The following is a 13,060-nucleotide window of genomic DNA, read 5'->3' as shown; positions in this document are numbered from 1 at the left end:
TGAAGCCAATTCTCCAAACACTTTGATACCCTAAAAGAATATGTTCATAATGCCTCAAGAATAAGCTTAAAGATCACATTTGCAAAAACAATAACCAGCGCAGCCATGTGTGGGCTGGGATAACAACCATCATGGTTAATGACACAGAACCGCTGTGTGAATTTCTCAACTACACAGGAGAATCGGTTACCATTAGATACAGCACTACAGTCTGTTACCTTGGTGCTTAATAAGAAGGTACAAGATTGGGTAAAAACCAGAATCAGAAGCCACTCTGTCTCCCCATGGCCCTGGTGGTTGCACTCTATAGAATGTCAACACAGATGAGACTGCAGGTTGCTTAAAACAGCCACATAAACCAAAGCCTGGAATATGAGTGAGCTCTCATGAGCTTGTGTCTGTGTTGACGTTCTATAGAGTGCAACCCCTTTCTCTATTACCTTCCATCAGGTTTCCAGGTTTCCAGCAGATTCAATTGATCTTTTAAATGAGATAACTTTGTTTCTATGACAATGTAAGCCTTTAATTTTACAGCATCCAAACAAATTTTGGCACCACACCACAGTAAATTCAGGTTCATGCTATTAACTACAGAAGGGGCTCCCAATTAGGGATGCAAGGACTTCTTGTGGTACCTGGCCTATTCATAAGGTGTACCTAAAAAGACTCATGAAAATGTCGACATGCGGGAGAAATGAACATGGGGGGAGCTTCAGGGTATGTCCAGGCAAAGCAAAACTCAGTTGGCGGTACAGTAACTAAAAAAGGTTTGGGAACCACAGCACTACACAGCGCCGTACTGTCGAACGGAACCTCATGGACTGTCGAACGGAAACATATGGATCCAGAAGCTTTTTTTTTGTGGTTCAGCACAGGACAGAAGAGGTGCAGGTTGGCTGTGTGATGGACTGGCCTGGGATGGGAGATATGTAGGTTACTGTCACTGCCCTGGCTGGCCGGCCTGTAGGGGAATTGAATTGCTCTAGCAACACACACAGTGAGCTCCAACTTGGTCACCCTATGACCAGGACAAGCTGTCATGCTTCGACAAGTGTGGTATAAATAAACGGTAAGCACTGCAGGGGCTACCAGGCAGGCCACGAAAGGAACTATAAGCTGGGTACGAGCGTTAAGAGGAGATTAGGTAAAGCTTCTATTAGCCAGGGATTCCAAGTTCAGAGACTGTTTATTTAAAGGATAGGTAGCATTTAACATAAACATATGTAACATATAGTCGCTGTTGATGAAAACCTCTTATCTCCAAAAACAATACACTTGTTAGGAAATTGAAAGATTTTACCATATTTTCTTGGTCCTAGAGCAATGAAAATGTCTGACTACATGGATGGGCGTGTACGGCTGTCAACATGTTGAACATACTCAATTTGGCAATATGGGGATGACAAGGCTTTCATCAAACAGTGAAAATAGAGCAGAACAAACATGCAGAATAGTTAGCCACAATTATACCATAGCGAGCAATTTCATCAGAATATACTGTGAATGATTAAAACATTTGCAATTAAGAGGAAATACAAGGAAAACTGAGGCTATCATCCGGCATTAAGATATCAATGGCATTCATAGATAGCCAAGTAGAATTTAGAATGAAGCTGTCGTTTGATGACTTAATGTGCTGCGTAACAGCTGCTGTCATCCACAGTTTGTGTCTTGCGGTATGTCCTTTTCAGATGGTTAGTCATTGTGCCTGTAGCACTACTAGCTTTGACTCAATTCCAAATGCATTTCACAGCACTCTTATCTCAAGGTATTCCGAGACATACAGGACATCATTACAGCATCCTCCGTTTTCCAAACGGAGGAGACTAATAGATTGCCCTACTTTGAGAACACAAATACTTTCATCTATCAGTGAGCTACTGGCAGACAGAGAAAGGGGCATAACCGAGGCCAAACAGCCACCAGGCAGACCGAGTCAACAATGTGCAATGTGGGCCTATTGGCACAAGTTCTACCACACAATTTCTTAGCTTGTAACGTCTTGCAACTTCATTAAAGCCTACCATCAAAGAACACTCAAAATAAAACAGAGGCAAGACTGAACAAACTCAAATGCACAGATCAGTTCACGTTTGCACGATTCTAGTCTGCAAAACAACTGAGCACATATGTTGGTGCCAAGAACCAAAATGCTTTGGTCAGGCAGATGAAAACGGGTTACAAAATGCCTGGATTTTGAATGGAAAAACAAAGATGGACTTTGCAGGTATAAAGATGGACACACAGGTGAAAATGGCAAATAAAGGTGAATTTCCCACACCTGTAGCTTTTTAAATTGCAATTAGTGCCTGTGTATAAATAGTCAACGGGTTTGTTACAGTAGCCTCTCATGTGGATGCATTGAGCAGGCTAGATACTGAGCCATGGGGAGCAGAAAAGAACTGTCAAAAGACCTGCGTAACAAGGCAATGGAACATTATAAAGATGGAAAAGGATATAAAAAGGTATCCAAAGCCTTGTAAATGCCAGTCATTACTGTTCAATCACTTATTAAGAAGTGGAAAATTTGGGAACTCTTGATACCAAGCCACGGTTAGGTAGACCAAGAAAGATTTCAGCCAAAACTGCCAGGAGAATTATTCGGGATAAAAAGAAAAATCCACAGGTAACGTGAAGAGAAATACAGGCTGCTCTGGAAAGAGACTGTGGTTGTTTCAATGTTCGGAAAGAGTAGTCAACAAGGCCTATAGTGAACAGAATACCATCCCCACTGTGAAGCATGGTGGTGGCTCACTGATGTTTTGGGGTTATGTGAGCTCTAAAGGCAGAGGGAATCTTGTGGAAATAGATGGCAAGATGAATGCAGCATGTTATCAGAAAATACTGGCAGACAATATGCATTCTTCTGCACGAAAGCTCCAGTGGTTACAGCAGAAAAATGCGAAGGTTCTAGAGTGGCCATCACAGTCTCCTGACCTTAATATCATCAAGCCACTCTGGGGAGATCATGCAAAATGACCAAAGACTTTGCATGACCTGGAGGCATTTTGCCAAGATGAGTGGGTAGCTATACCACCTGCACGAATTTGGGGTCTCACAGACAAATATGACAAAAAACGCACGCTGTCATTGATTCCAAAGGGGGCAATACATAGTATTAAGTACTAAGGGTATGCAGACTTTTGAACAGGGGTCAGTTCATTTTTTTCTTTGTTGCCATGCTTTGTTTTATGATTGTGCCATTCTGTTATGACCTACAGTTGAATGTGAATCCCTGCTCACTCATGTTTTCTTTACAAATGGTATATATTATCAATTCTCCAAGGGTATGCAAACTTTTGAGCACAACTGTAGACTCTGCATGCATATCATGGCTGCAGAAAAATCAAGCCAGCACCACCAAGCTGGAACCGAGCGTGTTTTTGTAATGTTTACAGACTATTGCCGTTAATTAGCAAGATGGGGACTGCTACTCCAGTAAATTTACATTAGGCCTTAGGATCAGCTTGACAAACCTATATTCACTGATGCTCTGAAAAATGGGTGGACGATCCAACAAAATTATGAAACACTTTATATATAATATATAAATAAAGATAAATGTATTCACCTCAGCACGCAATTTTTTAAGATGTCCATTATTTTACATGGGTGTTACACTATACCTTTTAATGGGTATGTGATTCACCATATGTAAGGCATCAGGCCCACACGTGTCCTTATAAGGTATGGTACAGCTGGTCAGGAAAAAGCAAACCAGCAGATAGATGCAAACACCGATCTTCTCCAAAAATCTAAACAACAGTCAGAGAACTAGCAAAGTGTCATGCCACCATCTCGTCAGTACTCTTATTTATATAGACATTTTCTTGATCGATGGTCGGAGACGGTCCGTTCAAGATTAGCTGTCATGTATAGCTTAACCATCTACAGAGATATAATTCGAGATTTAGATTTCGAGATACCCTATCTAAACGCACGCGCACACAACACGACAACACACACACACACACACACGAAATGGAGCAATGGCACACAGTGTTTAGGGTGCAGAATCAGGGCAAGGGATTTGGCTCGGGTTGCTGTGTGTGCGCTTCTTCCCATCCAAATTGCCCTGATCACTGAATGCGTTACTCAGCCAAATTAATTACAGAGTGGTGGTCACCTCTGGCACAGCACCATCTCTGTGCACTGCAGGACCCAGCTGGGCCTCTCTGTTTCAGACAGGCAAACAATAGCAGCCAACAGGTTCAATCGCCATTTATACATACCAAAACACTGACTAGAGGGTAACCTCTACCCAACAACAGATTCAACAATTCCAGTAAAACAGTGGAGGGTAGAAAAGCATCAAGGAACACACCACTTTTAAATCTGGGGAGAGACCTAACAAGGATCTAGGGTTTTTAATGCATGTTGTTTTTACACTACATTTTACTTACATGAGCAAGACCTACTGCCAGTTGACACTCCCAATGTGACTGTAGTCTAAAGACAATGTCTCACTCAAAGTGTATTGGATATTCTAAAAGGAAACGGCTATATGATACGATTAGACCTGAATACCAAGCAATACGTCTTCCCGCACAACAACAACCCAAAAGAAAGCAAAGACATGCTGAAGTGGCTTTGGGACCAGTCGGTGAATGTCTGAGTGGCCCAGCCAAAGCCTGGACTTGAATCCTATTGAACATCTGTGGGGAGACCTGACAATCCCAGTTGACGACACATCTCATCCAATCAGACAAATCTTGAGAGGATCTACATGGAGGAATGGGAGAAACTGCCTCAGTCCAGGTAGGCAAAGCTGGTAGATGCATACAACACAGGTTTCAGTGCACCAAATGTACTGGAACAAATTAATAGAATTACCAAATAAAGGACTTATTTTATTGATGGATGCATACCCAAGAGGACTCAAAACTCACTGGTCATTGATGCAGTCTTCGGTTGTGAAGCCTCATTGGCCGGTGAAGTAAACCCCATATCAGCAGAAAGCCAGGATTTTTCTGCAATTTCCTACAATCTGATCTAAAGATTTTGATTAGCAACAATTCTGTCTTAGCACAAGCTCTTCTCCAACACGCTTCGCCTGTCATTTGCTTCTCCATCACAGTCATAGAAACAAGATCCCTCACACACATTGCAGCATGAATGTTCAGGAGAAATTGCATTTTTACTTTCTCTTTAAAAGGGACTGAGAAGTTTAACCTTGTAGCAATATTGTAGCAACATCCACTAACCTGCTCCCAGAAATATCTCTCTGCCAACAGAGTTGTATATTCCCATGTGCTTCATCATATATTGCCTGGTCTTCCTTGATAATCCACTGTAGTGACCTACTGGCAAGTACCTGAACTATGATTACAAGAAGCAAACCTAAGAAGCAAATTCTAACTGCTTTTGCAGTTTTATTCTGAACTCAGTATAAGATACTGCAGCGGGTTGTGGGGTGTGTAAACCAATGCTTTGAAGCATGTAATACAATGTTAACCAAACTAAGTGTGCATTAGGGTGGTGTTCCAGAAGTATTTGGAAAACATGCCATGCTGTGCAGGACCATGGGCCGGTACCACTAGACCCCAATGACATCAATATACCTTCGGTCGTTCCTTTCCAACACACTTCAGACAGCAATCCCTGACCAACTCACTCCTCAGCTTTCTCAGAACATTATCTCCTCAACCTTATAGAGAACAGGCTTCAAGGAGGGTCTCCAAACAAAGACTGCTTTCCTCTGTCACAAAGGATCTGCACTGCCAAATTCATTTGTTCTAATCCCCCCAAATCAGGGGACGGCAAATGATTTTGTGCAGACTGACTAATTTATCCTCCCATTTCTACTGATGTGCCAGCTATGATTTAAATATGAGCATGTCTAACTGCCAGCCTGGCTAAACTAAACAGAAGCTACATATTTGCATCATGAGGCAAGCTCTTAGATGCTGAATCAAGGACAGAGATGGAAGAATAGTCTAAGATCCCTTCCAGTGGGTTCTCCAATCTCTTCTGTATTATAGAAGACGTTTTATTATCATAACGGTTGCAAGGGGCGTGCCCAAAATAATGAAAATAAGTAGAGTTTGGGGAAATTAATATAAGGAGAAATGGCGGATTAAGTAAAAAAGAATGAACAACAAGTAAAACTATATAATTCTTGTATATTTAAAACTTTCCAAACAACTTAGATTTTGAAAGTTAACATCTTTATCTTAACGTGACCCCTAAGTAATTAGAGACATCCTTCAAAGAGTACTCTTTAAAATGTGCTTTGTTACAAAGATTCTATGTCTGAATCAATTTAAGTGACTTTCCCCCCCCAAGCACTCAGCAAAACAATCATAACTAAGAACACCTCTTAGTCAAGGTATATTGGCCATATACCATACTCCCGTGTGCCTTATTGCTTAAAAAACGAAATGCTGACTGAAAAAATGAAAAAGTGTTCTATGGCGCATACTCTGAACTACACCCCCCATGTGTGAAATTATGATAATCTGTAATAGTTAGATTTGTTTTTTCTGTTGCAAATCATACTGCATCAGTCAATAGGCATATTCTCTTCCGAGCACTGGTTTGCAAAAGTGCCATATGGGGACCCCCTGGCTGCTGGCGGGATATACAAACAACTGTGGCTAGACCATGTTGGGAAAATTACTAAGGAGATTCTTTCCGCAATAAACTCACCCTTTCCCTACTTGCTGGGCTACACATTCTGATACCCTGCCAGGGCATTCTCTAGCTCCTGGACCGCTGATCCTGAATGGGTGGAAATCACTCCGGGGTTCTTCCCGGAGTGCTGGCGTAGGCTCGGCCAGGCAGTGTTAACAAGGTCCTGCCTGCCCAGGGAGCCACAACAGCTAAATGAAGTAATCCACATTGCCAGCCTAGGCATTAACAAACATCTCATGGCATGTTCTCCCTCAGTGACCCTTGTGTTTCATGGTGGTCACTTCAGTGACCCAGGCTGCCCTAGTGAAACCCACATAATGATACGGAGTACCCTGCACTTTCCTTAATAAACCCTATGTTCACACTGAACTTATTTTATTGCCAGTTATTTCACCTTTCTCAGTCTGTATACTGTACGTGCATGTTGACTACTGGAGTTGGATAACCTTACAGGTGGTGAGCGACAGCCAGCTACAACAAATGTATATTAACAAATGGTTTGCTGTAGTAGCAATCTCAAATGGAACATTATGGCATAGCCTACGCAATGTCGACCGAACCACTACACCCAAGCAGATACTGACTACCGTTAGTCTTTTCAATACAAAATAGCTACAGAACAGTAACTTACTGTTCGAAGCAAATTCGTGTGATCCATATAACCAGTGTAAGCTAGCAATCAACAGCAACTGGATAACATTTGGACTGTTAATGTAATAGATTAATGAGAAAGGTAGTAAACTACCCGGGTCCCATGGGTATGCTCTCTGTCGTCGATATCAAGTCAACTCACCTTTTACGAGCCGCTCAGTTGTAGATTGTTTATCTCCGGCTTTCTCCTTGTCTTTGTCTTTTCCAGACATGTTTGTTTCGCCTGGCCTCAACACTCAGGACCAAGGCTGGTTTGTAGCACTAGCTGGTTACTCCGTCTTGACGTTATATTGAGACTGAAGACAGTCTGGTATTGTTTCCGAGACGACTGTTTTGATTAAATTTGATTGCCAACGCCGAGTTTGCTAACCTTACTTAGTCCGTAAGAAAATGTCAAACTGAAACCAACCATAGAAAACTAAGACTATCCCACTTAGTAAAAGTATTGGAAATGTAGCTAGCTAGTAGATAATCCGATTTTCGTCTTGCTAAGAGTTCACGTTAGCTGGCAAGCTAACTAACGTTAACAGGACAGCTAGCTAGATGGCTAACCGTATGACAATTCACTGCTGTAATTTAGGTAACGTTAATAACGTTAGCAGGAAATCTGAATACGTTTAGGTGGGTCAGAAATCTCATTATCAAATTGCTTGAATTACTAGGACTGCTCATCCACAAAATCCAGCTAGCTGTTTCTTTCACCCTGCGTTTCGTTGCGGATATCAAGCCCTGTTCCAACTTCCAGGTGTAACTAGCTAGCGTTCTGAATCTGACCGTAACCCTGCGGATTATACTAACTAATCTGACAGTGCACATAGACGGATTTCCTACAATATGGCGGAACTGAATCCCTAACGAAATGACGTAGCTATGGTAACGTAATGCGTACACGTGCAAGTCACTTGGGGAGCATTCAAAGGCCATACATAAACTAGAAGCATAGCATGGAGCATCTCTAAACCTCACTGGGGCTTCGAAACCAAATATTTTTAATCCCGGCCCTGTACAGTCGAAACATTTCTGGTTTTCGTCCTTTCCTTCTAATCCTGAAATGATTCTGAGCTTGGAAAACAGGTACGTTCAAATAACTGTCGGGTTAAAACCAAAACTGTTTCAGCCCCCCATGAGTAGCGTTGAATAGCCTTGTTCTCTCTCCCATTCGCTGAGGATTTAACCTGTTTTATACAGTAACACTGGTACGTATCTAAGCTAAAGTGGTTTCAGTCTCGTAATACGTATACATTGTAGTCAACCCAGTTAAGATTGTTCTCAAGCTGTAGCCTTTTTAATGGTTGTTTTTTTGTTGAATGCACACCTATTGGACACGCCTCCCAGGCATCCAACCGGTCATTGTTAGTGCATCCCTCTGCTCAGACGTCTGATACCTGACAGACCTTATAATGCCTGGAAAGGTATTTTAATTATCAACTAACCACATCACCATGCAGTTTAGCAAGTGGCACCCAGAGATGCTGAGAAATTTCCTAATACCAAAAACACTATTCCAACCCTTCACATGAACAAATATTCAAGCAACAGTGCATAACTGTCAAGAGGTTGTTCTCTTGGGCATTGTTTACCTACATCATGTAATTCTGGAACAAAGCAAATACCAAAATAAGAGGAAACTAACCCAAAATGCTATAATTTTAATGAACAAGCCTAACTATATTTCATACAATTAGTTTTATCAAGGTCTCATGCAAATGACTATTGAGAGTTGCTTTGGAACATGCTGTTTATTTTCAGTTAAAGCATATGTCTGTCTGAAAAAGTTTTCACTTCCATGCAAAATTACCTTTTTCTTTGTAGGGTAAAGGAAGGTTGCAGGTCTAATTCTTTATCGTAGATCTATGTACTTATGGTGTAGTGTCTCGTTTTAAACAGATATTCTGGCAACCCTGTAGCAAACATTTTGTTATCACCACCCATTGAAAGAAAAGCTCTGATTTCAGCGTTGAGCCTGTAATGACGCAGCCGACCAGCAAAGGGAGCCAAAACAATGCTTATTTGAACAAAATGTCAACAGAAAAGTCACCATGTTCATTTGACACACTGCCGATTCTGCAGGTTTTCCTACTTACAAAGCATGTAGAGGTCTGTAATTTTTATCATAGGTCCACTTCAACTGTGAGAGACGGAATCTAAGCCTAACCCTAACCCCTAACCCTAACCCTAAAAAAATTGATTTATGTATGATCTTTTAATAATTAATTAGCATTGTATTGCATGACATACGTATTTGATCACCTACCAACCAGTAAGAATTCCGTCTCGCACAGACCTGTTAGTTTTTCTTTAAGAAGCCCTCCTGTTCTCCACTCATTACCTGTATTAACTACACCTGTTTGAACTCGTTACCTGTATAAAAGACATCTGTCCACACACTCAATCAAACAGACTCCAACCTTTCCAAAATGGCCAAGACCAGAGAGCTGGGTAAGGACATCAGGGATAAAATTGTAGACCTGCACAAGGCTGGGATGGGCTACAGGACAATAGGCAAGCAGCTTGGTGAGAAGGCAACAACTGTTGGCGAAGTTATTAGAAAATGGAAGAAGTTCAAGATGACGGTCAATCTCCCTCGGTCTGGGGCTCCATGCAAGATCTCACATCGTGGGGCATCAATGATCATGAGGAAGGTGAGGGATCAGCCCAGAACTACACGGCAGGACCTGGTCAATGACCTGAAGAGAGCTGGGACCACAGTCTCAAAGAAAACCATTAGTAACACATTACGCCGTCATGGATTAAAACACTGCAGAGCACGCAAAGTCCCCCTGCTCAGGCCAGCGCATATCCAGGCCGGTCTGAAGTTTGCCAATGACCATCTGGATGATCCAGAGGAGGAATGGGAGACGGTCATGTGGTCTGATGAGACAAAAATAGAGCTTTTTGGTCTAAACTCCACTGGCCGTGTTTGGAGGAAAAAGAAGGATGAGTACAACCCCAATAACACCATCCCAACCGTGAACCATGGAGATGGAAACATCACTCTTTGGGGATGCTTTTCTGCAAAGGGGACAGGACGATTGCAACGTATTGAGGGGAGGAAGGATGGGGCCATGTATCGCAAGATCTTGGCCAACAACCTCCTTCCCTCAGTAAGAGCATTGAAGATGGGTCGTGGCTGGCTCTTCCAGCATGACAACGACCCGAAACACACAGCCAGGGCAACTAAGGAGTGGCTCTGTAAGAAGCATCTCAAGGTCCTGGAGTGGCCTAGCCAGTCTCCAGACCTGAACCCAATAGAAAATCTTTGGAGGGAGCTGAAAGTCCTGAAAACCTGAAGGATCTGGAGAAGGTCTGTATGGAGGAGTGGGCCAAAATCCCTGCTGCAGTGTGTGCAAACCTGGTCAAGAACTACAGGAGACGTATGATCTCTGTAATTGCAAACAAACGTTTCTGTACCAAATATTAAGTTCTGCTTTTCTCATCATCATCATCATTTTCTTCCGCTTATCCGGGGCCGGGTCGAGAGGGCAGCAGTCTAAGCAGAGATGCCCAGACTTCCCTCTCCCCAGACACTTCCTCCAGCTCTTCCGGGGGGACACTGAGGCGTTCCCAGGCCAGCCGGGAGACATAGTCCCTCCAGCGTGTCCTAGGTCTTCCCCAGGGTCTCCTCCCGGTGGGACGGGACCGGAACACCTTCCCAGGAAGGTGTTCCGGAGGCATCCGAAACAGATGCCCAAGCCACCTCAGCTGACCCCTATCGATGTGGAGGAGCAGCAGCTCTACTCTGAGCTCCTCCCGGGTGACCGAGCTTTTCACCCTATCTCTAAGGGATCGCCCAGCCACCCTGCGGAGAAAGCTAATTTCGGCCACCTGTATCCGGGATCTTGTCCTTTCGGTCATGACCCAAAGCTCATGACAATAGGTGAGAGTAGGAACGTAGATTGACAGGTAAATCAAGAGCTTCGCCTTGCGGCTCAGCTCTTTCTTCACCACGACAGACCGATACATCGACCGCATTACTGCAGAAGCTGCACCGATCCGTCTGTCAATCTCCCGTTCCATCCTTCCCTCACTCGTGAACAAGACCCCTAGATACTTAAACTCCTCCACTTGAGGCAGGCACTCTCCACCAACCTGAAGTGGGCAAGCCACCCTTTTCCGACTGAGGACCATGGCCTCGGATTTGGAGGTACTGATTCTCATCCCCACCGCTTCACACTGCAAACCGTCCCAGTGCATGCTGAAGGTCCTGGCTTGAAGGGGCCAACACGACAACATCATCCGCAAAGAGCAGAGACGAAATCGTGTGGTCCCCAAACCTGACACCCTCCGGCCCCTGGCTGCGCCTAGAAATTCTGTCCATAAAAATTATGAACAGAACCGGCGACAAAGGGCAGCCCTGCCGGAGTCCAACATGCACTGGGAACAAGTCTGACTTACTGCCGGCAATGCGGACCAAGCTCCTGCTTCGGTCGTACAGGGACCTGACAGCCCTTAGCAAAGGACCCAGGACCCCATATTCCCGAAGCACTCTCCACAGGATGCCGCGAGGGACACAGTCGAATGCCTTCTCCAAATCCACAAAACACATGTGGATTGGTTGGGCAAACTCCCATGAACCCTCCAGCACCCCGTAGAGGGTATAGAGCTGGTCCAGTGTTCCACGGCCCGGACGAAAACCACACTGTTCCTCCTGAATTCGAGGTTCTACTATCGGCCGTATTCTCCTCTCCACTACCCTGGCATAGACTTTCCTGGGGAGGCTGAGAAGTGTGATCCCTCTATAGTTGGAACACACCCTCCGGTCCCCCTTCTTAAAAAGAGGTTCTGCTTTTCTGATGTATCAAATACTTATAAAATGCAAATTAATTACTTAAAAATCATACAATGTGATAAAAATGACAGACTTCTACATGCTTTATAATTGGGAAAACCTGCAAAATCGGCAGTGTATCAAATACTTGTTCTCCCCACTGTATATATTATTCCAGGTAAAGCCACTACAAAACATTTGGTGAGGCATTTACCATAGCAGTTGTGTGTCAGTTGTTGCAGTGACGTGCCATTTTGATGTAGTTAAAAAATTATAATAATAATGGAAGCAAACAATATAAAGCGGGTTACAGGGCTGGTTTCCAATGTGGTTTATATCTTTATTTTGGTTGACTAGTCTACCTCAACATTTTCAATCCAAAATACATTTTTAATCCATTAAGACAATTGCAGTTATTAAAGTTTATAAAGGCCTCCAGTTACATACAGCAAAAGTACACGATAGTTGCATAAAGCAGCTCACCCCTGCAAGTTTTACAGTCTATTCATGTTGCTTACTCTGTGACTATCTAGGAAGAAAACCATCTCATTAGACCATCTTTAAAATAAAATTAATATGAACAAGTACTTCATTACAGGGTTTTAATCCTCCCCAAGGCCAGGAATCTTTCTATTTTATTTTAAAGCATGTGACCTAATAAAACCCTGGTCTCATTGTAGCCCATAGGTAATGTTTTTACAATAGGTTAATCATATCATACCACAAAAGATTTAGTTGTTACCAAATGACAAAAAACGACAGGCCAGAGAATTTTCTTCTGCCACCTCTGCTTCTAGAGATATCATACAAAGACAAATACCAGCCTAGGGCTTGAATACAGGCATTGTACTCAAATCAATAAATTAACACAATACATTAACACTATTTAAATTTACCCTACAGAGATTGCTTCTATCACCAGGCTTGTACCTGTATTGCATTTTGGATTAATGGCATGGGGTGGGGCATCATTGAAATCCAATGTTCATTATAATAATATTCTACATA

At 43.0% G+C, this 13,060-nt stretch overlaps 1 protein-coding gene across 5 annotated transcripts in view; it reads right to left on the bottom strand.

The window, feature by feature from the left end:
- ppp3cca (protein phosphatase 3, catalytic subunit, gamma isozyme, a) overlaps positions 1-8,106 on the bottom strand; it is a 42,041-nt gene extending 33,935 nt beyond the window's left edge. For 3 of the 5 annotated variants that reach the window (XM_010864602.5, XM_010864600.5, XM_010864603.5), the window contains exon 1: positions 7,427-8,105. In XM_010864602.5, coding sequence (XP_010862904.1) covers positions 7,427-7,496 — 70 coding nt within the window. In that variant the 5' untranslated portion in view covers positions 7,497-8,105. Of the gene's footprint in view, positions 1-7,426 lie in introns of all 5 variants that reach the window. The other 2 variants (XM_010864599.5, XM_010864601.5) reach the window with 1 other exon arrangement.
- Positions 8,107-13,060: the final 4,954 nt, after the last annotated feature.

Source organism: Esox lucius, chromosome 13, assembly GCF_011004845.1.
Source record: "Esox lucius isolate fEsoLuc1 chromosome 13, fEsoLuc1.pri, whole genome shotgun sequence".
NCBI lineage: Eukaryota > Metazoa > Chordata > Actinopteri > Esociformes > Esocidae > Esox > Esox lucius.
The sequence above is the reverse complement of the archived record's forward strand: the minus strand, read 5'-3'. Positions and strand labels throughout refer to the sequence as shown.